The sequence below is a fragment of the Taudactylus pleione genome, unplaced genomic scaffold (genome assembly GCF_031769625.1).
Source record: "Taudactylus pleione unplaced genomic scaffold, aTauple2 ptg000188l, whole genome shotgun sequence".
In the NCBI taxonomy this organism is placed as follows: domain Eukaryota; kingdom Metazoa; phylum Chordata; class Amphibia; order Anura; family Myobatrachidae; genus Taudactylus; species Taudactylus pleione.
The window spans coordinates 2,903,458-2,928,898 of record NW_028284590.1 but is presented as its reverse complement, the minus strand read 5'-3'; the positions used below and the strand labels follow the sequence as shown (position 1 = coordinate 2,928,898).

The following is a 25,441-nucleotide window of genomic DNA, read 5'->3' as shown; positions in this document are numbered from 1 at the left end:
CCAGTCCAGCCACCTCAGCCCAGAGAGCCACGCACCCCAATACCAGTCCCAAAACTGGCACACGGCATATGTATAATAGGTCTTACCCACAGTGTGCCTCATTAGATGTGCAGTCTTAGAGGGGGGATTTCCAAATGTTTGATCTTAGAGTGAGTGTGGCCACGTCATGTTTAGCACTTAACGAGCATCATAGAAAGTGCAACGAATGTAATACCGCAGACATATACAGCGCCAGCGTTGACAGCAAGCAGTTAGATGCACAGCTCCATTACATCCCTTATTCTGCATGTTGTGGCCACAGACGGCTATTGTGGTCATGATTCGAGCCATTGGCCTGGCTGGAAATGGGAAGGGGGGGTCCAGGCAACTGGAAACCCCCCCCCCCCCCCCTGATTTTGCCTTTGGGCATGGAACTCTGTTAGTAGTTACAAGTTCTAATAATATTGCAATATAAATTTAGTTACACGCATAACTTACGAAAGTCCCCAGTTCTTTAGTGAGTGGGAATCTCTCTGCCAGCCACTGTACGATCTACAACAAAACAAGATAGATTCTGGTCATTATTATATCTAAGCAAGTTGTGTTGCTTAAACCTGCACCAAAGCCTAACACAAAACATTTCACTAACATGCTCTCCGACTCGACTTTCTCTGTTCCTTGTACAGCCCTGGCTGAAAACGGGAGAGGAACTGAGGGTGGCAAACAAAAATTGTACCCAGACGTCTGCTGGGGTTTCCGACTAGGTGAAGGGGGATGTTAGTAAATAGGTGGTAGCGCAGGTTTAAACAAATGATGCACTCCACTAGGGAGCATAGAACACAACAGACGGTAAATGCAGTAGTTCTACTCACTGGTAATAATTGCGATTCTCTCGATTTGCTGGGTAAAGTCTAATTTCTGGATATGCTTGAACATATTGCTGGCTGCAAAGGGAACTGTATTTTTGACAGTCAACAGTGCCAACACTGATCAATCCAGTTAAATGCTGAAAAAGAATGCAATAAATCTCAGAAAGTACATTAAACCAAAACAGGATCATGTCACATATGCATATGTGCAAAATTGTCTCTGGCTGCTGTATTAACTAAATAAATAGAACCCTGTATAAATAACTACACATTCAATAACGTTCCATATTTTCCCCCGGGCAGCATTAAATATGGAGATAGATGGAAAGCAGACAACAGTGCTGGTGTATGCACACAATATACAGTTAGTGCCCCTAGTCACAAGTTCAATAACTACATTACACAAAGCCACTTGGAATAGAAATCTATTAAATATGGAAGTTCCACGTATAGGGAGTTCGTAAAGTCCCTCTGCAGTGACTGTGTACTAAGTGTGTGACAGACTGACAGTGACGGCTCCAGAAGTGGTGCTGCAGCGCCGTCCAAAATTCAAACAGGAGCCACCAACTGCCACCCCGAACATCACCAGCCGGGACTCACTGGCAGTTGGTGTGGCTCCCCTATTTGAATTTTGGATTGTCACACACTTAGCACAGTCACTGCGGAGGGACTTTCCTAACTCCCTCTTTATACAGTACCAGTAGTTGGTGCTTATTTCAGCTCCAACTAAACAGTTCTTTAATCTTCTTAAAGACTCATCCATGCTTTCTCATACATTTGCATTTATTAATACAGCGGTCCTGATTCGGCGTGGCACACAATGCTACTGCACCTGCAGAGATTTGGCTGATTTCAGACGGATCTCTGGCACCAGGTATAGGGCTGGTGCGCCGATAGTGATGGCCATTTTCACATGCCATGTCGTACACAACCAGTGGCGGTTCTAGGGGTGGGCTAACAGGGCAGTCACCCGGGGCGCCGGCCCCTAGAGGGCGCCACTGAGTCCCCAGAAGGTAAAAAAAAAATGTCCATAATAAAACAGCGCCGGTCCCCCCCGCGTTGCCGGGCGCCCGCTGATATTTGTTATCAGTGGGCACCCGGCTCCCTCCCTGCAAAGGCAGCCGAAGCTCACTCCAGAGCTCCGGCTCCCGCATAGAGCACTATGGGGTGGACGTCATGACGTCTCTCCCATAGATCCATGGTGGAGCCGCGGTCAGACCGGACGGCAGCAGACGCAGGAGCGGGGCCTAAGGTAAGTATTGTGTTTGTAAATTTTATTTTTCAGAAGGGAGGAATGGGGGCATTACTACTGGGGGCATGTCTATAAGGGGGCATTACTACTGGGGGCATGCCTATAAGGGGGCATTACTACTGGGGGCATGTCTATAAGGGGGCATTACTACTGGGGACATGTCTACAGGGGGGCATTACTACTGGGGACATGTCTATAAGGGGCATTACTACTGGGGGTATTACTACTGGGGGCAAGTCTATAAGGGGCATTAGTACTGGGGGCATGTCTATAAGTGGGCATTACTACTGGGGGCAAGTCTATAAGGGGACATTACTACTGGGGGCATATCTATAAGGGGGAATTCCTACTGGGGGCACTAATGGGGGCAATCCAACTTTGGGCACTACTATAGGGGGCATTATTACTGGGGCACTACTAATGTGGGCACTACTATAGGGGGCATTACTACTGTAGGCATTGTATTAGAGGCACTACTACTCAGTACTGTGGGCCTTGTGTATAAGGGGCACTAATTTGGGCATTGTGTAAAAGGGGCACCACTGTGTGTCATAACATGAATAAAGGACTAATGTGTGGCATAATTTGAATTGGGGATAATGTATTATAAAGGGAATTACTGCATGTGGCATAATGTGCTATACAGGGCATTACAGCATGTGGCATAATGTGTTATACAGGGCATTACTGCATGTGGCATAATGTGTTATACAGGGCATTACTGCATGTGGCATAATGTGTTATACAGGGCATTACTGCGTGTGGCATAATGTGTTATACAGGGCATTACTGCGTGTGGCATAATGTGTTATACAGGGCATTACTGCATGTGGCATAATGTATTTATAAAGGGCATTACAGTGTAAGGCGCATTGCTGCACATGGCAATTATTCGCCACGAGGGGAGAGCTTGGGGGAAGCCCAGCACCTTCATAAGTGCTGGGCATGCCCCACAGTGTGATGAATTGGGGGTGTTCCGCAAGGACACGCCTCCTTTCCGGAAATGCGTGTGCTTTGCAACTGTGAACTTTCGCCCTGAGCTCCACAATGTCTAGAACCGGCCCTGTACACAACCTAACAACCAGTCCCTGTCAATTTAAGCCACACACAAATCCCCTAGCACTGCACATTCCCCATAGCAGTGCACACAAGTCCTTGCAGAATGGCCTTAGGTCCCAGCGTCAGCCTGTATAAAAATGATCACATTCTCGCAAGAATAAATATAAAAGATCCCAAAATACAAATATTAACATCCAATTACCCGTGCCATACGTTTCCACTCTGGCATCAGGGCTTGGCATGGGCCACACCAAGGAGCGTAAAAATCCACCATCCAGATTTCCTCCAGATTCCGTCCCTTCACCAGTTCATTAAAATTTGCAGGTGTGAGAGCAATAACGGAGGGATTGCGAAGATCCTACATTGAGAAGGCAATTTTACATTTTGAAGTGTAAGGAAGGCAATCTTTATGGTTTCTTGAATATCAACATTCAGACAGCAACATTTTGTAATACCCATAACGAAGTCTGGAGGTAGAGTATGAATAAAAAAATAAATAAAAAAAAAAAGGACTACAAAGTTACATTATGTTGAAAACAGTGCTCTATTACCAATATTTTTAAAGATATTTACATAAAAAGGATAACTACATCTAAAAATATTAATTTATTTAAGAACAGAGAGTGTTACTAAACCAGTGGATGGCAATGGACTTACAGTATTTCAGCAAAAAAGCAACTAGTACAAGAAATGGCTTAATAATATCCCTGTTGACCAATTCAAAACAATGTGAAGAAACTACGCAAACCTGAATGGAATTACAAAAGAAAGAAAAAACAAAAGAAAGAAGGAATAAAAAGAAAGAAAAAAACAAAAACACTAATATAAGTTTTATTACACAGTAATATTACATAATTACACATCAGTTCCGCTGCCTCCCTTTTGGATAAACACTAGCATGCACCCTTTCAAAGATGAGAACTTGACAGATACTCTCAAGATACAGACGATACTTACAAAAGAGCTTCCGATTTAATACAAAAATTAGTACTGTATGAAGTTACATTCTATATATGATGAAAGAAAATAAATGTACTTGGCTAGAAGAGATGAAGTGGGTTCTTCCATTGCTATAATGTTATGGCTATAGGACTATGGAAAAGAAGGTGACATAGTGGGGTCTACACCAGTGGCGTAACTAGGGTATTTGGAGCCCAGGGCAAATTTTAAAAGGGAGCCCCCGCCCCACCCCCCTCACAACCCGATATGTGCGCGCATGGGAAAAAAAATGGGCGTGGTCACTTAAAAATGTCAACATGACACACCCCTTTATTTTCACGCTGGACATTCCTATCCATATGCACCTTAACACCAGTAGTACCCTTTATACAGTACCCTCAGTATGCAGTTGTGGTCCCTCTTATGCAGGCCCATAGTAGTGCCCCTTATACAGTATCCCCAGTAGTGGTCCCCCTTATACAGCCCCCAATTAGTTCCCCTTACTCAGTGCCCCCAGTAGTGGTCCCCACAAATGCAGTGCCCTATGTAGTGTTCCCCCTTATGCAGTGCCCCCAGTAGCAGTCCCCACAATGCAGTGCGCCCAGTAGTGGTATCCCCTTATGCAGTGCCCTTTATATAGTGCCCCCAGCAGTGGTCCCCCTCATGCAGGTTTCCCAGTAGTGGTCCCCCTTATGCAGGCACCCAGTAGTGATCCCCCCTATCTAGTGCCCCCTGTAGTGGTACCCCCAGTGCAGTGCCCCTAGCAGTAAGCCCCTTATATAGTGCCCCCAGCAGTAGTCCCCCCCCCCTCCCATGGTAGTGGACCCCTGATGCAGGCCCCAGTAGTGACCCCCCCTATCCAGTGGTCCCTGTAGTGGTCCTGTTATTGCCCCCATTGTGGTCCCCCCAGTGCAGTGCCCCTAGTAGTAGGCCCCTTTTATAATGCCCCCAGTAGTAGTTCAAAAGTAGTGGTCCCCAGTTGAGGTTCCCCCTCCCGATTAAGTGCCCCCAGTAATAGCCCCCCCCCAGTAGAGGTCCTCCCAATAATGGTGCCCCCAGTAGTAGCCACCCCCCTCCCCCGTTGTGCCCCCACCCCCAGTAGAGGTCCCCCCAGTAGTAGCCACCCCCCTCCCCCGTTGTGCCCCCAGTAGTGCTGACAGGTTTTAAAAAAAAATATCTAAAAATATACTTACCTGAATCCACGCTGCTGCTCCGGACCGCGACACCACTCCTCCCGCCACCGCCGCCCCCTGCCAGTTCTCCCGGGCTGGCGCGCTCAGCATAATGGGAGAGACGTCATGATGTCTGTCCCATTACCCACTGCAGGAGTCGGACGGAAGTCCGGCTCTTGCAGTGGGTGCTGCAGCAATCAATGAGAGTCTATCTGACTCTCATTGGCTGCTGTTTAACACACGCATCGCCGCCAGTGATGCGTGTGTTATGCACAGCCTGAGCCCGCCTCCTGGAGCTATTGGGCAAGCGCTCAGGGGGAGGGAACGGGCTCAGGTGTGCAGCACAGGACCAGCGCTGGAAGCCTAGCGCCGGTCCTGTGTAAATGTGTAGCGCCGACCGCACTCACTGCGGTCAGCGCTACACTTGTGGCTAACTAGGGCGGGCCAGACCGTGGCCGGCGGTGCCCCCCCGCGACGCCGGTCCCACGGCGCCCAGGGCACGCACCCTGCCCGACCCCCCCCTAGTTACGCCACTGGTCTACACAAATGAACCATCAGGGAATCAGTTGCATTTGAACGCTGAGCATTTTACCATAGGGGTGTGCAAAACAATTACACATTGCTAGGCTACATGTATGCCTACTGTGTACCGCAACAATGCAAACGTACATTGCATGTACTTCAATTGGGTACATAGGGTATCAAGACACTTAAATAGCCCGAGAGACCAAATGTCCTTAAATATAGATGTGTTAGAATAATAAAGATATTACTGAGAGATGCAAATTGCAAGAAGAACCCACAGGAGGAAGCTGAACGGATTCTGAAGGTGCCCACACACATAGCGATCTGCACATGTTCAGCCGATGTGTACGATTTCCCTTGAAACTCTCCCCGGCAGCTCTGTACACGATCTCCACACAATTTGGTGTCCAGTCTTAATACGATCTCTACTGCATCCAGACTTTCACAGTGCATCGTGTCCTAGATTGTCAGATCTGCCCTACTGCACAGCAGATCTGACGATGCGATGTGCGACCAGCGGGGACTCACGATTTACTCAGTATTTGGCCATATTTTACATGATCGGTCATTCCAATGTGTCGGAATCGGCCAGATCGGGTAAAATATCGCTATGTGTGGGGGCAGCTTTAATGTGCAGACATTATCCATATGTGGACTGAATATAGACTTTGATTTAGCCTTTAAGAACAAATCTCTGGAATTATTAGCGTCTTTACTCGTTCCATTCAGGTCAGAGGTTCCCAAACGCGGTCCTCAAGGCACTAAAACAGTTCCAGTTTTAGAATTATCCATGACTGAGCACAGGTGGTTAAATTAAATTGACTGAGGTACTAATTAAGTCACCTGTGGTCAAGCAAGGATATCCTTAAAACCTGGACTGTTAGGGTGCCTTAAGGACAGAGTTTGGAAACCTCTGATTTAGGTTATAGATTATATTTATTGGTTAATTTCTGTTTTTTGTTTATATTTGATATCTATTATTTAAAAAAAAAAAAAAAATTGGTTCCATAATTTTATTCAAAAGGACTTTTAGATTAATTATATAAGGAATTAATATTTTAAACATTTGCATTGTTTGCAAAGAATTGGAAGTTCCGTTATCATATTCCCCACATGTGAACAGAGGGGGCTTTATACATGTTTATGTTTTGTAATTATCCTCGCCCTATAAATTGTGTGTGCCCCACTCCCACCCTACTTTCCGTCTATGTTCCCCTTACAAAGCAAATGATAGATTAGGATATGAAATAATGATTGATAATTTATTCATTTTTAAGAACGGCTATTTTTCTTACTGATCCACTTTCTTTCCTAAATAAGATTCTCCAGTAACAGAACAGAATAATATATGAAGACAACCATAATATACAAAGCATGCCTATGCTAACTGTTACTTCCAAACTGAAACAGATGAATTGAATGATGCATTTGATATTTTGGGATTTTTATTGGAGTACTTGGTGTTCCTGTGTGGGAAGGAACCTACAAGTACTTGGCAATATTTCTAGACATGTTCTAGAAACTTCTTTACTTGTGAATGATGACCGAGCTGATTGTATGTGTCTAAGGTAATCATTTATACAATGTACTGAAAAGTTTTTTTTATCTACGTTCTAAAGATCATAAGGGTCAATAAAGGAGATTCAAACAAGTTCCTGCAGCAGTGACATTATATGAATCACAAGAGAAATGACATGTAAAAACTGCGGAACAGTCAGTGGTGAATCATTTTTCGTATTCTTATGAACGGGACTTGCCCGAATGCCGACCAGTCACAGAACACCAAAAGAAAAATTCAAGGAGGGGCGGGGGATCAATTAAGAGATGTGCCGCTGTTACGCATATCCCGGAGAATTGCAGACATTTTCCTGTGCTCCTCTGTGGGGTGCATTGGGGAAATGTGTGATGTTGGCGACCATGAATTGCTGGTCCCCCAACTGTCACTTCACGGACATCTCTTGCAATTTATTCCCCCCCCACCCCCCAGCAAGGAGTGTATAAAACGATGGAAGAATAGGCCTTATTCGTAAATTTACTTGGGACACCGTTTCGGTCATCCAGCATAATACAGGTAGGAGTTTTCCAAAGCACAGTTGCTCCAATGTCAGAAAACATTATAGTGCACAAATGGGACACGTAAAAGTCAATGTCGCCCCACTGCCGCAGTTAATCATAGACGTAAAAATAGCTGCAATAAGCAATGCTGTATATTAGGGAGACAGAAGTTAAGAAAGTAAGAAAATTGTGAAGTACTAGTTGGATGATCTGATTTTGCGCTTTCCAAATTACTAGCTTCATCCACAAACCATAGAGCACTAAGAGGGGCAGTCCCAAATATTCCTAATAAACCTTTTAACGTATTTACATTCTAAGCAGCTGTAAGGATGGGTGGGGGGAGGGGAGGTGTTTACATAACAACAAAACAAATACCCCGCTACCACCCAACTGTTCTGATGTCATAGTGGTTCTCGCTATTAGAATATTATGTACTGTACCTCAATGAATTCCAAGATCTGGTCAGCGCTGTGATGTCCCTCGTACTCGTGAATATTAGACTGGTTGTAAACTACAGTAGTAGGATAAGCTCTTATGTTATGCTGCGGAAACAAAACAATCGCCGTCAATGGAACAACGTGAAATAGTCAATTTAAGACTACAAACGCTTTATAAGACAGGTTCAAGACCGTTTAAATCGTACTCTGCCGCTGCTACACTCCTTGTATAAATGCCATTATCTGCTCACCATATTACAGAGGCCTTCATGGATTGTGCAGTCTAGGGTCCCAAATCGGACATGACCAAATGCGCGCTTTGATGCTTTTCGTAATTCTGGCAGTAAGGCTCTACATGGGGGACACCACTTCACAAAAAGAAAACAGAAACAAAAGTCACTGACTAAATATTAACAGATTTCGGCATGACGGAAAATTGCAGTTTTATATAATCGATTTGAACATTGATTTTAGTGTATGTTTAATACTTTATAAATGCTACATTGTAAGGAGAATTTTTTTCTCTGTTTTTTTGTTGACTCTTATGCTTTTGGACTAAGTCCGCAGTGTGGGTGTTTTGTTTTAGGGGGGGGGAATTCAATTAGCCGCAGAAATACGATTACTAAACGCGCGCTAAGTTATCGCATCCTTTGCAAGTTATCTTTGCTTATCATATGTGCGTCCGCATTTTTCGTGCAATACTATTGCAGAGACGTGATTTGGCATTAGCGCAAATAATTTTTCTCGGTGGTAGCTGCGAAAAGTATAGGTGGAAATGGGCAAATCTGCCTGTTCCACAAAAAAGGAAAATGGATATAGGAAAAATGTATAAAAAAAGTGTATTGGTGGCCATAATAAATGTATTTGGGGTACTTAAAATGTGTCAAATGGCTGTTATATGCATGTTTTTAATACAGTGGAGTAATGATTTAAAGTGTTTTTTGGTCAAATAAAAATTCTTTTTAAATTGGGGGTGCAGAAAAATGGCTAAATGGATACATGTGTCACTTATATACACTTTTTAAAAAACCTTAAAAATATACCTGTAGCACCCACCTGCAATCATAAGAACATCTGTCCCATTCATATAGCACCCCCATATACAGTCAGGTGCATAAATATTGGGACATTGACAGAATTTTCATATTTTGGCCTCTATTCACCACCAAAATGGCTTTGAAATGAAACAAACAAGATGTGCTTTAACCGCAGACTTTCAGATTTAATTTGAGGGTAATTACATCCAAATCAGGTGAACGGTGTAGGAATTACAATGGTTTCTATATGTGCCTCCCACTTTTTAAGGGGCCAAAAGTAATGGGACTATCAAGTCAAAAGCTATTTCATGGACAGGAGTGGGCTATTCCATCGTTATTTCATTATCAATTAAGCAGGTAAAAGGTCTGGAGTTGATTCTAGGTGTGACATTTGCATTTGGAATCAGTTGCTGTCGACTCTCAATATGAGATCCAAAGAGCTGTCACTATCAGTGAAGCAAGCCATCATTAGGCTGAAAAATCAAAACAAACCCATCAGAGAGATAGCAAAAACTTTAGGTGTGGCCAAATCAACTGTTTGGAACATTCTTAAAAAGAAAGAACGCACCTGAGAGCTCAGCAACACCAAAAGACCCGGAAGGCCACGGAAAACAACTGTGGTGGATGACAGAAGAATTATTTCCCTGGTGAAGAAAAACCCCTTCACAACAGTTGGTCAAATCAAGAACACTCTCCAGGAGGTAGGTGTATATGTGTCAAAGTCAACAATCAAGAGAAGACTTCACAAGAGTGAATATAGAGGGTTCACCACAAGATGTAAACCATTGGTGAGCCTCAAAAACAGGAAGACCAGATTAGAGTTTGCCAAACAACATCTAAAAAAGCCATTACAGTTCTGGAACAACATCTTATGGACAGATGAGACAAAGATCAACTTGTACCAGAGTGATAGGAAGAGAAGAGTATGGAGAAGGAAAGGAACTGCTCATGATCCAAAACATACCACCTCATCAGTGAAGCATGGTGGTGGTAGTGTCATGGCGTGGGCATGTATGGCTGCCAATGGAACTGGTTCCCTTGTATTTATTGATTATGTAACTGCTGAAAAAGCAGCAGAATGAATTCTGAAGTGTTTCGGGCAATATTATATGCTCATATTCAGTCAAATGCTTCAGAACTCATTGGACGGCGCTTCACAGTGCAGATGGACAATGACCCGAAGCATACCGCAAAAGCAACCAAAGAGTTTAAGGCTAAAAAGTGGAATGTTATGCAATGGCCAAGTCAATCCCCTGACCTGAATCCAATTGAGCATGCATTTCACTTGATGAAGACAAAACTGAAGGGAAAATGCCCCAAGAACAAACAGGAACTGAAGACATTTGCAGTAGAGGCCTGGCAGAGCATCACCAGGGATGAAACCCAGCGTCTGGTGATGTCTATGCATTCCAGACTTCAGGCTGTAATTGCCTGCAAAGGATTTGCAACAAAGTATTAAAAAGTGAATGTTAGATTTAGGATTGTTTAGTTTGTCCCATTACTTTTGGCCCCTTAAAAAGTGGGAGGCACATATAGAAACCGTTGTAATTCCTACACCGTTCACCTGGTTTGGATGCAATTACCCTCAAATTAAATCTGAAAGTCTGCAGTTAAAGCACATCTTGTTGGTTTCATTTCAAAGCCATTGTGGTAGTGAATAGAGGCCAAAATATGAAATTCTGTCAATGTCCCAATATTTATGCACCTGACTGTAACTGTCCCATTCATATAGCACCCCCATATACCTGTCCCATCCATACAGCACCCCCATATACCTGACTCACATCAAATAACCCATTTTCCCGCACTTTGCAATTTTTCATCCCAAAAAAAGATGCGTCATTAATGGCCAAATGAAGCCAATTAAAAACATTTTTTTTTTGCCTAATTAGTCATTAAAGGAGAGTGTCCTTGTGGTTCTGAACCAGGTCCCTGTATTTTTAGCCAAAAAAAGGAGATTTATGGCGTTACCTTGTTAAATCCTTTTCTTCAGAATCCATAAGGGACACAGGCATTACCTTAGGTATAGGCTGGAGCAGGAGGAGTCCGGGCACCAACTAGTTAACTTTTTCTCCCATTAGCCTCAGCTCCTTCCCCTCTATACCCTGCCCCCAGCCAGCTCAGTTTAGTTAGCAAGCGCAAGGCAGGAGCAAGAAGAGGAGAAGGAAAACAGACATACATAGGAGGTCCAAACACCCACCAAAAGTAGGACTGGAAGCAGAGTAAAAATCCCACAAGCCCGATGCGTCAGGGTGGGCACTTTGTGTCCCCTATGGATTCCGAAGAAAAGGATTTAACCAGGTAAGACCATAAATCTAAGTTTCTTCTTCATGCCATAGAGGACACAGGCATTACCTAGGGACGTCCCAAAGCTATCCCCATAAGAGAGGGGATGCGCCAGAGCTGCACTGACAACCCTTCAGCCAAAATCCACGACCACAGTAGCAAAGGTGTCAAATTAATCGAATCTTAGGAAAGTATGGGCGGAGGACCACGGCGGGCGCCCTATCAAGTTGCTCAGACGAGGCACCTTGGCGAGCTGCCCAAAAAGTACCCACCGATCAGGTGGAATGATGGAATGAGTCCTCCCCACAGACGGCATAGGAAGGCCTGCACCATGGATAGTCAAAAAGAGCCAAATGGCCAAAGTCTGCCCTGAAGGAGGCCAGAGCCATCCGTGACAGATATAGAAGACAAAAAATTAACCTCTCCTACGTGGTTCTCCGGGTCCTAAGTAGCAATGTCCAAAAAGGTCTCCTCTGAAAAACAATCAGGTTCCCAAAAAAATAATAGGGACCCCAATTTCTAGAGAGATGAGAAATCTAGAAACTACCCTAGGAAGGTAGCTCAACCGACTTCAAAGAAAGGCCCTGTCCAAGAGAAAAAACAGAAATGGAGAGAGAAAGGATAGCGCACCCAAGTCTGACACACACCGGGTCGCCGCAATAGCTGTCAGGAAGACAGATGTTCATGTAAACTAACAAACGGCAGCTGTACGAAGAGTACTTATAAATAAAGATAAATTAAATAAAAAGCTAGACTGCTTAAAAGTAGAGATGAGCGAACATAGAGGATCAGAGTCCACCCGAACAGTGTTCGGGTGTTCCCCGCCTTACTCGTTTCCCCGTTCGGGGCCGAATGGCGGCCTCCTGATGTCGGATTCTTGCGAGAGAATCAGACGTCAGGGCTCCTCTAGTGTAGGGCAGACTCTGCCCTACACAGACACAAACACACAGCCGCCAGCGGCAGCTGTGTGTTTGTAATAGCAGCCAATGAGAGTCAGGCAGACTCTCATTGGCTGCTGCACGGAGGGAGCCGGTTGGAGCTCACTCATGAGCTCAGTCTTCTGGCTCCCTCCGCGCGTAATAGAGCAGAGCTGATGGCGGCAGATGCGGGGATTCAGGCAAGTTTTTTTTTTCTTATTTTATTTCTGGGTTTGTAAGGGGGCGCTACAGGGGGCACTGCTACTGGGGGGCATACTACTGATGGGGGCCTGCTAATGGGGGCACTACTACTACTGGGGCACTACTAATGGGGGACATACTACTACTGGGGGCACTGCTACTGGGGGCATGCTACTACTGGGGGCACTGCATAGGGGGCATTGTGTAAGGACACCACTGCTGGGGGCATTGTATAAGTGGCACTACTACTGTGGGCATTACTACTGTGGGCTCTGTGTAAAAGGGTCACTACTGTGGGAATTGTGTAAAAGGGGCACTACTGTGTGTCGTAATATAAATAAGAGACACTACTTTATGGTGTAATGTGAATCAGGGGCACTATGTGCGGTGTAATGTGAAGATTGTGCACTGCGACACCTAGGGCCGTAGCCCACTATGTAAACAAGTACTGTGGTTCTGCTGGCCGTACCCCACTGGGTGAGTGCACTACTTTTCATTTCTGCCACTGCTGTGTGGCAATGTGTCATAGATGTGCTTTAAACTGTGGTGTCTATGCCGCTGCTTTGTCGCTTGGTAACCAGTCAGTTCACTGCAACCTTTGGCCAATAATGGTGAAAACTATCATTTAAACTGTGAGGTGGTCTAAATTGACTGTAAATGACTGGAAATGAAGGTTATTGAGGTTAATAATACTCTAGGAAGAAAAAAAAAGCCCAAATTATGTGATTTTAGCTTTTTTTTGGTCAATTTTTGTAAAAAAATCCAAATCCAGTCACCGCAGTTTGGCAAATCCAAATCCAAAGCCAGACGACGAATTAGAACCAAATCCTGCAAAAATGGTCCGGCGCACATCCCTACTTAAAAGCAGTCTCTAACCAAGTGCCGACTCCTACAAGGCACCAAACTAAAACTGAACTGCCTGTGGCTGGGGGCAGGGGGAATCGGCATGATTTACTGCCGGACTCATGCCCGGCGGTTGGAATCCTGACAGCGGCATCCCGGCAGGAGGAGGAAATCCCGATCGTCAAAGGTAAGTATATACTAACCTATTTCATTTTCTACCCCCTAACCCTCCCTTAGGGGTGCCTAACCCTAACCTTCCCCCCCAGTGCCTAAACCTAACCCCCTTCCCCATCACCTAAACCTAACCCCCCTTCCCCATCACCTAAACCTAAGTCCCCCGGGGGGGGTGCCTAATCCTAAATCCCTCCCAGGGGTGCCTAACGCTAACCCCCCTTTCCCCTAGCCTAAACCTAACCTCCCGGGGGGAGGTGCCTAACCCTAAGTCCTCCCCGGGAACCCTAAACCTATCCCTCCTCCCCCCGCGGCTATCCGCGCTCGGCGTCCCTTCGATCGGGATGCCGGGCGTGGGGCTCCCGGCGTATGTCTAATGACAGGCGTCGGCATATCGACGCCTGCCTTAGACCCTTCCCGGGATATGACAGTCGGGAAGCTGGCTGTCAGGATTAGGTCCGCCGACTTCCCGACTGCATACCGGGCAGGGTATAGGGGGGTGGGAAGGAGCCAGGGCTGATGGGAGAAAAAGTTAAACTAGTTGACGCCTCCTAATACCCCAAGGTAATGCCTGTGTCCCCTATGGCATGAAGAAGAAATAGGAGTTTGGCACAACTTTTCACCTACTCAGGAGATGGTGAAAATTTTTCACGACAAATGGTATGGAGAATTCACACATGCGAAATGTTGCGGCTAATAGGATTGCGCAATAAGCTGTTTTACGCAGAAAAGTGGCTTACTGCGGCTAATTGAAACTTTCTTACGTTTTCCTTGTGGTGGATTTTACATTGATCAATGCAACAGTAAATAATAAATCACAGATCTTTGTACAGTGCTCAAACCTATATAAACATGATAATTGGGAGGATAGCAATTAACTACGGTATAACATGTTATAACTTTTCTAAACATTCAAGTAATACTTAATACTATTTTCAGACCTTGGACAGTCAGAATCCTGACGCATGCCTGACAAGTACCCTAACCCTCCTACAACCCCCCCCCCCCCCCAGTGCCTAACCCTAACCCCGTCAGGATGTCAGCGGTTGGGATTCTGACCGCCGGCATCACGACTGACGGAATGCCGACTACATCCCCCTTGTCTATTTTCTCACCTGTGGGGCTTGGTTAGAAGAATAATCGGGTTCACTACAGGGAGGGGGGATATTGGATGTGGACAAGTTTCAGACTTTGGCCTCATTCTTAAAGTGCCATATTCCTAGATGGGCACTAGTGTCCCCCGACGGCCATTTCTAAGGGTGCATTTAATACCCCAAGACTGCCTATTTTTGATGCCTAGCATTCCACAACACTCATCGACCAATCCTCTACTGTTCCATTAGAAATATACAGTAAGCTTCGGAAAATTAGCCTCTACTCACGGGCGCGAAGAAGTCTACCAGCCAAGGTTGTTGCTCATTCCCAGGGAAGTTCTGAGGACCCAGTGTAATGACATGAGAATTTACACTTTCTTTCGTGAAGGCCACCAAATCATAAAGATTTGTTTTTCCTTTAATTAAAAAAAATCACAAACATTCAAACCAATGAAACTGTAGAATTACTAAAAGGGTGTTAGCGGAGACACAACATTTGTATAATGATTAGCCTCTACAACAGAAGTGCTTACTCTGCATGCACATGTACAAGGCAATTATAATAATACGTATTACATAATACTGAAGACCATTAGGGGTTAATGATCCCTAAAAGGCATAGAGAAGGGAGAATCTTGTCTTCTGTAGGTGGGAAGGGAGAATATCCATAATTTCTGGTCATTACATACGGATAGGTTAATCTGTTTCTGACAAAAAGAGTATGTGTGTACATGTGTACAATATAGGCGTCTATATACTAAGTTTTGAGAGAGATAAAGTACCAACCAATCAGCTTTACAGGCTGTGTTTAAAAAAATGACAGTTTGGAGCCAATTGGTTGGTACTTTATCTACATCCACTTTCTCTCTCTCCAAGGCTTAGAGCGGTATCCAATTAGCCCCGAACATCATTCGGCACTAATTGACCCCCGCAATCGGTGGAAAATAGGGATATTTCGCCGATCATCCCCGATTTTCACCAATGTTTTTTTTATCACCCTAGCCTATTATTTCGGTCGAAATAATAGGATAGTTCTGCCGATAACGCATAGGTGCCGCTATAAGTGTTTTCGCCTTTTTTCAGGTGAAAAAAACAGCAATTATCGTGGATCTTTTTCGGGACACATCAGGTCCCGAAACCCCCTCCCCCCCCCCCCCCCTATAAGATCCCGCGTCAGGCCAAATTCAGGGCTAATTGGATAGCCCCGGGCGAGGTAATTAGCCGCGGTACTTTACCACATCTAATTAGATACCCCCCTTTGTATATAGAACCCATAGACTGTAAAGCTCCACTGGGGCAGGTTCTGATGGAACGACTGACATACTCTCCGTAAAGCGCTGCATAATATGTTAATAAATAAAGAGGGTTAGAAATTTGCCAGGAAATACCTGTGCTATTGATTTATTAATACCCATAGAATACTAATGTTCCATTAACTTCTATAGCAATTTGCTGTATTTTAGTATTTCAAATGTATTCCTGGTGGAGGCATCAGCACACTTTACACATTGTGGGACCCATCTATCGTGGAGTTTTATCATACGCAACAAGTTTTAAAACTCATTCCGTATGATAATAGTGCTCCAGCCAGTCGGTTCCCAACTGTCATCGGTTTGAAAAATGACAGTTGGGAGCAGATTGGCTGGAGCACCATTATCATACTCAAGTTTTAAAACATATTGCGTATGACAAAACTCGTTTATAAATGGGCCTCTCTGTTTGCTGTAAAAAATAACAGTTCATAAATAAATGACCGATCTACAAGCAATGATTGGGGCAGGATGTACTAAAGGGAAAAATGCAGTAAAACCCCCGAAAATGCTGTTTTCGGGGGTTTTACCACATTTTTCATATGTATAAAGCACCCAAATGCGTTGCATTCGAATGGTTCGTCCCGGTGGGTAACGCCATCTTCAGGTGGAGTTACCAAATAAAAGTGAATGTGTTTCTTTTTTGGGACACCGCTCCTGAGGGGGACTTAAAGTTAGGCACTCCCCTGGGAGGTTAGGGTTAGGGCTAGGCACCCCCCCCCCTGGGAGACTTAGGGTTAGGCACCCCCCCCCCCCCTGGGAGGTTAGGGTTAGGGCTAGGCACCCCCCCCCCTGGGAGACTTAGGGTTAGGCACCCCCCCCCCCCTGGGAGACTTAGGGTTAGGCACCCCCCCCCCCTGGGAGACTTAGGGTTAGGCACCCCCCCCCCCGGGAGACTTAGGGTTAGGCACCCCCCCCCCCCCTGGGAGACTTAGGGTTAGGCACCCCCCCCCCCCGGGAGACTTAGGGTTAGGCACCCCCCCCCCCCCCGGGAGACTTAGGGTTAGGCACCCCCCCCCCCCTGGGAGACTTAGGGTTAGGCACCCCCCCCCCCGGGAGACTTAGGGTTAGGCACCCCCCCCCCTGGGAGACTTAGGGTTAGGCACCCCCCCCCCCCGGGAGACTTAGGGTTAGGCACCCCCCCCCCCCCCGGGAGACTTAGGGTTAGGCACCCCCCCCCCCCTGGGAGACTTAGGGTTAGGCACCCCCCCCCCCTGGGAGACTTAGGGTTAGGCACCCCCCCCCCCCGGGAGACTTAGGGTTAGGCACCCCCCCCCCCCCGGGAGACTTAGGGTTAGGCACCCCCCCCCCCCTGGGAGACTTAGGGTTAGGCACCCCCCCCCCCCGGGAGACTTAGGGTTAGGCACGCCCCCCCCGGGAGACTTAGGGTTAGGCACCCCCCCCCCCGGGAGACTTAGGGTTAGGCACGCCCCCCCCCGGGAGACTTAGGGTTAGGCACCCCCCCCCCGGGAGACTTAGGGTTAGGCACCCCCCCCCCCCCCAGGAGACTTAGGGTTAGGCACCACCCCCCCCCCCCAGGAGACTTAGGGTTAGGCTGCGGGGAAGGGGGAGGTTTGGGTTAGGGTAGAAATTAGATTAGCTATACTTACCTTAATGGATGATCGGGATTTCAACCTCTGCCGGGCTGCCGCAGTCGGGATTAGAAACGCCTGCATAAATCATACTGATTCCGTCCGGGGGCATCGCAAAGGACAGCTCTTATCGGGAGAGCGGTCCTTTGAGATTTTCATTGCATTTCTAGGTACATACCACGGTAATCAACCGCAGTATGTACCCGATAAGAGACGGGATTGTACCGCATTGCGGATGTGATGCTTAGTTCAACCCGCCAAGGGACAGAATTCTATATCTATCATGAAGAAGGAACTCAAAGAACTATCACCCCTGTGATAGCACCAACTACCTGTCTGCAGCCTGGCGGTCTCCGCTACAGTTTGTATTGTGCCTGTACAAAGGAGTACAGGAGCGAAAGTGTGTGTGTGTGTGTGTGTGTGTGTGTGTGTTATATAAATAACTGGTAATAAAGAAGTATCAGATACCATGGCAAATATGTGCTTTGGCTTGTATATACTGTATGTAATGGAAACCACTTGTTTGAAATTGGAAATGACCGTTAAGAACCACTGTATGTTATTAGCTACAGCAAACCATAGCTGCTCTTCTGCAGAATATTCCAACTACTATAAGATCGATCAATAGCTTCACAGATTTGCACAATGTTCTCCTATATTTACCCCACATCCCAACACAGTTTATATATATTCTATACATATGTAGCTCCTAAAAAGTCCCATACCTGCCAACTAATGTCCCTCAGCATTTACACCACGCTACAACTGCCCCCAAACTCCTGATATGAGACCAATACCGCTCTCCCCACTTATCGCCCTTAAAGTCTTCTTTAATGGGTTATTGCTATAGCGAAGCTTGTCCAGAAAAACAAACAAACAAAAAAAAAAACTCTCCAAATTCTTTTCCTTTGCTTTTGTGATGCACTGTCATGCAGGGGGGGAATTGTGTGATGCACTGTCATGCAGGGGGGGAATTGTGTGACGCGCTGTCATGCAGGAGGGGAATTGTGTCACATGTTGTCATGCAGGAGGGATATTGTGTCACATGTTGTCATGCAGGAGGGGAATTGTGTGACGCGCTGTCATGCAGGGAAGGGGGGGCTTTGCGACGCGCTGTCATGCAGGGGAGAGGGGGTGAGCGACGCGCTGTCATGCAGGAGAGAGGGTGTTGTGTTATGCGCCGTCATACAGGGGTGGAGGTGGCATGTGTGACAAATGTTGATGTGGAAAGGTCTGATGGTACTATATAAGTAAATGGCCATTTTAAATTAATTTCTCTCTTTTTTATAGACGTAGGCAGGCAGCGTCAGCCTACTTCTGTGACGTCAGGATCATTCAGCTGGAGAGCAGCTGGTTGGTCTGAAGACAAAGTAGGTTAGATGTGTGGAGCACATTAGTTGGTCAAACAAGTTGGACAGTCTGTCAGTTGAATGAAAGTTGGTTGGATGTGTGGCCAGCATCAGACCCCATCTCTGACATTCTAGCAAGCAATGGTCTTTGCTCACACTATATATGACAAGACGTTATACGGCACATTTACCATTTCAGCCCTTTATAGATAAAAACCAAATAAAATGATTTATGGGCTGGTCTAGATAAAAACCACTAGGAACGTGAAGAGGAAGTTACCCCAGATTCTCACCATGATGAATTTCATAGTCATTGACACCTTTCCCCTTAAACGCTGCTACACAAGGCTTCTGGATATACAGGGACTTGCAGGTGGATGGATTGTCCTGGCAGTCAAATCGTCCAACCTTACAAGAAGACAAAGATGAATTAAATTTAATAGATCAAATTAGGAAAATGAAAGCATCCATTTGTTACTGGGAGATGACACTTCCAGGCAGCGGTCTGCGATCACACGGCTGCGGGGGTCCTGTACCTGAACGTGCTCACTGCGGAGCAAGAGGTTTAGTTTCTTGAATTCTGGAAGATAGGACTGATCGTCACTTCCATAGGTGAAGAATACCAGCCAGCGATGATATGTTAATCTGTCCTTAAGAAAGAGAAGAATTCCCATCAAACTTATGTTACATGCAGTCCGATATTCAGAACGAAAAAAAATCCAAATATGTATTTGCACCATTTACATTGCTCTCTAGGCGGTATATTTACGAAGAACAGGTTTTGCTGTCAATTCAAATCCTATGGATTTTGACGGCAGTTAAGAGTCTAAAAATACAGAATTTACTAAGAATCAGCTTTGACTGTCGTTTTAAGTTTGCAGTCGCTGCTTGCTGGGTTTAAGCCACTTTCCCACCGACAAACAGATGAGAATCTGCCGTAAATTTGCTGCGGGGTTTGACGCACTGCACAGATCGATACAATCTGTGCATGCTTCAATGTTAGAAAATGTGAAATAAAACCATAAAATCGTAGGGAAAAAAAACAGCGTGAGGATCCTCGCCAAATTGATATCCAGCCCTGGGCCTCTTTAGACTAGCCTGGTATTGAAAAGTAGGTTGGGAAAAACTGGAGGTGGAGTATCCACCTATTTTTTAATTACCAGCTGTAGGCTGAAACAGCCAGGGCTGGTGACACTATAGAAGGGGGACATGCAGTGTGGGGGTCCCCCTGCCATAATGCCAAACAGCCCTAGACAGGTCAATCCTAGGCTGGAATCCCTAAGTCCTGCGCATGTAGCGCCAAATTCAGACGGATCTCTTGCACTTGGCATAGAGGTAAGTGCCGATGATCGCGATGAGTTAGATGAGAAGTGGGTTACCGCCCCACTTTCTCTGTATGCGAGAAGTCGTGTACCCATCAGGATGTACGTATGGCGGCATTAGTATTCAGTTTAGAATTTATTGACATTTAGAATGGGTCCTCATACGAGCCTGTAAGAGACCCCCCTGGATCAGGCCCAAAGTCTTCAGTAATAAACAGTTTATGCGCCTCATATAATTACACCTCTGTTTACCTTTAAAGAATCTGGAGAAAGCAGTTCCAAGTCGGGAAGATGTTTCATGACCTCGCTGTAGATCTCTTTCACGTCTAGAGAATTTAGGAACTAAACAAGATAGAGACAAATTATAAACTGGTATTCTATTGTGTGTCTTCATTCAAAAAGGGATTCAAAGGAGAATTATTTTACGTCCCCAAACTCCCGGGGTTTAGAACCCGCCGTCAAACTGCCACCAAACCGCCGGGGTTTAGAACCCGTCGCTTAGTAAATTTTGCCCTAAGGGGCAGTTTGAGCTAGCCATGTGGCCTTTTCCCGTGGGTAAAGTGCTCGGACCAAGCCATTAGAGACCCCATGAACATTCCCCCAGCAACAGTTAACGCTTATTTCTGCTCACACCCTCCTGAGGTGCAAGTACAAATGAGCGTTGTCGGCTGTCAGAGCTGCTCGCGGGTCTGTAATTGAATCGCTGTGGTCATTTTACCCAGGGGCAGAGGTCGCGCGACTGAAAAATGAAACCTATTACTATGACGCAGATGAGAGTATTACTATCCACCTCTACTGCTGTGTAGGATAGTCAGTCCCTACCGGAAAATAAATTTATTTAAAAGGAACAGCGCTGAGGAACGAGAAATAGTAAATCAAAATATTACTTTAAATAAAATTAAAGATATGCCATTGTGGAGAAGCAGAAAACAGTGTAATTGTCAAAATACCATCAGTGCAATTATAACATATTAGAAAACAGCCCCCAATGGTATTGGATGCGCTTCAAGTCTCATGACTAGTAGAGCTACTGCAGAACATCTTCAAGTAGAGGAGAATACAGGGCCTGATTTAGAGCCACTCGTTCGCTCCGAGCGATGTTCGCACATCTGCGCATGCGTATGGATCGTAATGCGCATGCGCCAACCAGTCAATGCGGTCGGAAATCGTGTGCTCGCAATATAGCGAATGCCTGCTATTTTGAGTGACAGGATGAGGCGTTTGTGGGTGGTAACAGGGGAAGGTGCTTTAAAACGGGGAGTGGAGATCCGAACGCAGGCGTGCTAAACGGTCAAAAACGGGCGTTTAATGGGTGTGCATAATTAACAAAGCAGCGTCATCGGCCACGTCACTTGATTGTTTCTTAGCCTGAACTGCTCACATGATTGCGGTAGGAAAATCCAACCACAAGCACTGCGAGCAGTTCAGACGCCTTTCGATGTACTCAATTAATCTAATAAATAGCGGAGATGTCGTATGATGCGAACGGCCAGGGGGCGTCTTTACAAAATAGCGAGCGCATATTTTGTTCGCTCGCTCAGACAGAGGCGTCAACAGACCGCAAAGAGCGAGCGCTCTATTTAAATATCCGGCCCCTTTTTCTGAACGAGCGAGCGCAAATAGCGTCCGGCTCTGAATCAGGCCCTCAGTTCCACCACCCACTCCCACATCCTGGAGCTCGACACCCTGAAGTTCCTTAACCTTGACTTGGTTACACCTGTATGTGGTTTGGCACAGGGGATCTACCGCTATCACACCTGCCAGGTGTTTGGACTCAAACTGCTCAACAACCACTTGCGGGTCTTTGGAGCTGCCAGCGGTCCAACATATCCCATTGACAAACATATGTGAGTGCAATTAATGAAATAAAAAGTCTGGATCAATAAGGATAAATTCAAGCAGGCATCCCATATCAGTGGGCTTTATGTTAGCTGCTGTTTTGTAATGTGTGATCATTGTACTGGTGTTATTTTAACAATTAAAGTGGTATCTACTTATCCACAGTGGCATTCATTTAATGCAATTTTACTAATCTAATATTTTGATTAATATCCCACCCACCTCAGCGCTGGTCCTTTACATCGGCTGAAAAATGAGAGTGCTACTGATTGGGTTATTTTTAGTGTTAAATATTCTAAAACAGGGATTGGATGTAATAGCTCCTACAGGAAAGAAGAACATTTATACGATGGGAACTTCATACAGTTATCGGCAGATGTAGCATTTTTCATACATTAGCGTGGCCTAAACAATGACGTTTCGAAAGTGTACCTCCTCTTATCCAACGTTACCAGGCAGACGCTGTATATGATAAAGCCGTAAGCAATTACCAAAACTCTGTTATTCTCTTTATTTGATAGGGTGGCTCCAGGCGGGAAGTAAGCTGTAGTACTAGTTGTGATTTCCAAATTGTCACAGAGATCAGCCTGAGTGGAACAATCCATCCAACCGATGCTGACAAGTCCGTCCTGGGTCACAAGAAATAAGAATCATTCAATGTCTTAATGTGAAGGTCTTGTCTCATCAGCCATCAACAATTCCGGCACAATCAGTAAACCGTTTGGATGCTTAAAATGCGATCGTTCAATGTGTGGTGATATTGCCCGACCCATATGGTAGGTTCAGCCCTCTAATCTTTAATCTAGAGATAAGCCCTAATGCAGTTTGCACTTTACCGTTCTGTGGGCCTAATTCAGAAATGTACCTACGCAAATCTAACGGTTTACATACAGATGTGACCTCTTACATCATTGCAGCCATTACGCCAAACAGCCTCTCTCTGCGTGCCAGCTCCCATGCGACTCTGCTAGCGCCAAGCATCTTTTTTTTGCCAAAAATGCATCTTGGTCGCAATGCGACACACCAGGAGACCGTGATGATAAATTTGATATGCGACACTTGTATATCTGTGTGCCACAGAGTCTCTGAATCTATATACGAATTGCTACGATGCAGCGGCTTTTTTCCACGCCAAGTTACGCCGTGTTTCGTATGCAGACTCAGTTGCATACCGATGTGATGCAAGTATCACATATCAAATAAATCAGTGCATCCTAGCCCCATCGCATTGCAACCAAGACGCATTTTCGGCAAAAAAAAAAAAAAAGACACAAAAAACGCCTGGTGCTTCCAGAGTTTCACTGGACCTGGCGGCTCACTCGCGCCAGGCATCTCACGCCGCATGGCGTATTGAGGCTAGATCTAGTACATCTCCGAGGTTTATTGAACTGTGCAGCTGAGTGACAGTCTTCAGCCTTTTGGCGGCGGGGAAAAGGCTGCAATGAGGGAGCGTTTTACAAAATGTGGGCGTGCCAGATCTGTTTTGTAGGTGTGCCGAGGGCCAGGGCCTGCGTCCTCCAACACAAAGCTTCACTAGCTCCAGCAGCGTGAACTCACCGGCCATCCCGAGATACCTAAAGGTTACTCAGATGACCATTGTACGCGCCGATAATCTGAAGCTGAGTCTTCGGATGCAGCGGCAGATCACAAAAGCTGGCAGTGAGCGTCTTTCTGCTACAGCCACCTCCTGCTGCTACTGTGTATTTTAACACAGCCACAGACAAAAAGAACAAAATATCCCGCACAGGATTTCAACCACCTTATATTTTAAATACATGAACGAAACCAGCCATAAATATCATAATTATCACACTTAAATGCATTTATACATAGACTGATTTAATGATTAAATGCTGGAGGTGCTCCCTGGAATCAAGTATCTAGAACAAAAATAACAATTGGAATAACCAACTGTTAGCAAAGCGATTCCTTGGTGGGGCACTCTTTTTTTTGTGTAATTGAATAATTATTCACATTAAAAATTAACTTTTCATATTTTTCAAATGAAAAAATTGGGATTGTTATGCTCTACTATAAAAAAAAAATTGTATTAGAGCTCCCTTTTATCTATCCGCAAAAATAAACAAGTGACCTATCTATATTAACATCTTATTGTAAAAATATTTTTATTTTTAATGAATATACCTGTATTGCAGCAGGATCAGGCACAATTGAATTAGATACAGACACGTTTTTTTTTTTTTCAATAAAAAAATCTGAGTGTAGATAAATCATAGGTGACTAATGTACACCCTTTGGTTTACACATGATCTTGCTTGCTAATTTCCACCTTCAGCATATGTATCCCCCTGTATCTCTTCTTCTATCGGAGTTCTACCAGGTTCCTCTCTCATCCCGGTGTCCACTCACGGAAGACCCTGGAAAGCAGAAGGGACCAAGGTACCTCTCTCCGTAAAAAAAAACATTCCTGCCTCTAATTCAATTGTGCCTGATCCTGCTGCAATATATTCATTCAAAATAAAAATAATATTTTTACAATAAAATGTTAATATAGATCGACCACTTATATATTTTTGCGAATAGATATAAGGGAGCTCTAATACAATAAAATAGTTGTGTGTGTGGCAGTCCGGTGGCTGTGGTGGGCAGTTGTGCACTAACTAAAACTCAGGGAGCTAGATGTATTAATGACTTATAAAACACAGTGGAGGCAGCGAATTTCTAAACTCCAATATGTAATTCTGCAATAATTTATTTTTATGTGAACTGAAACTAACTGATTAGTGTTGGAAGGGGCCCTTCAGAAAACAATGGAACGCTACATGTAGAATGAAGCATTTCATGCCTTAAAAAAGAAAAAAAAAAAAAAAAGGATTTCTACACAAGGCGAAGACTACTTACAAGCATGGCGGCCAGCTTTAGCCGTGTCTGGGAGGAGAGGCAGTCTGGAACAAAAGGTTAAGTGAAGATTAAAAAGACTTGGAAGTACATGCTACACGATACATGCAGACGTTTCCTCACTCGTCTTTTCTGCAGTCGTCAAACAGCCCCTCTTGGCGCCCACCTGGTCCCGTGAGAGACTGCTAGCGCCGGGTGTCTTTTTTGGCTGAAAATGTGCAGTTTACAAACTGAGTCGCACACAGATATACAAGCGTCACGTATCAAATTAATCAACAGAGGTATTTTTTATTTTTTTTGGCGAAAAAAAAAAAAGATGCCCGCCGCTAACAGA

General features: G+C 45.2%; 1 protein-coding gene across 1 annotated transcript in view; it reads right to left on the bottom strand.

Annotated features, from left to right (window-relative positions):
• The window catches only part of DNAJC10 (DnaJ heat shock protein family (Hsp40) member C10), a 61,189-nt gene that overhangs the window by 9,255 nt on the left and 26,493 nt on the right, over positions 1-25,441 (bottom strand). The window contains exons 9-19 of the mRNA XM_088476362.1: positions 25,111-25,154; positions 22,740-22,877; positions 20,662-20,751; positions 19,624-19,737; positions 19,381-19,495; positions 15,125-15,252; positions 8,539-8,655; positions 8,291-8,392; positions 3,362-3,517; positions 852-985; positions 478-531 (exon numbers count right to left, since the gene is read on the bottom strand). Coding sequence (XP_088332488.1) covers positions 478-531; positions 852-985; positions 3,362-3,517; positions 8,291-8,392; positions 8,539-8,655; positions 15,125-15,252; positions 19,381-19,495; positions 19,624-19,737; positions 20,662-20,751; positions 22,740-22,877; positions 25,111-25,154 — 1,192 coding nt within the window. The remainder of the gene's footprint in view (positions 1-477; positions 532-851; positions 986-3,361; positions 3,518-8,290; positions 8,393-8,538; positions 8,656-15,124; positions 15,253-19,380; positions 19,496-19,623; positions 19,738-20,661; positions 20,752-22,739; positions 22,878-25,110; positions 25,155-25,441) is intronic.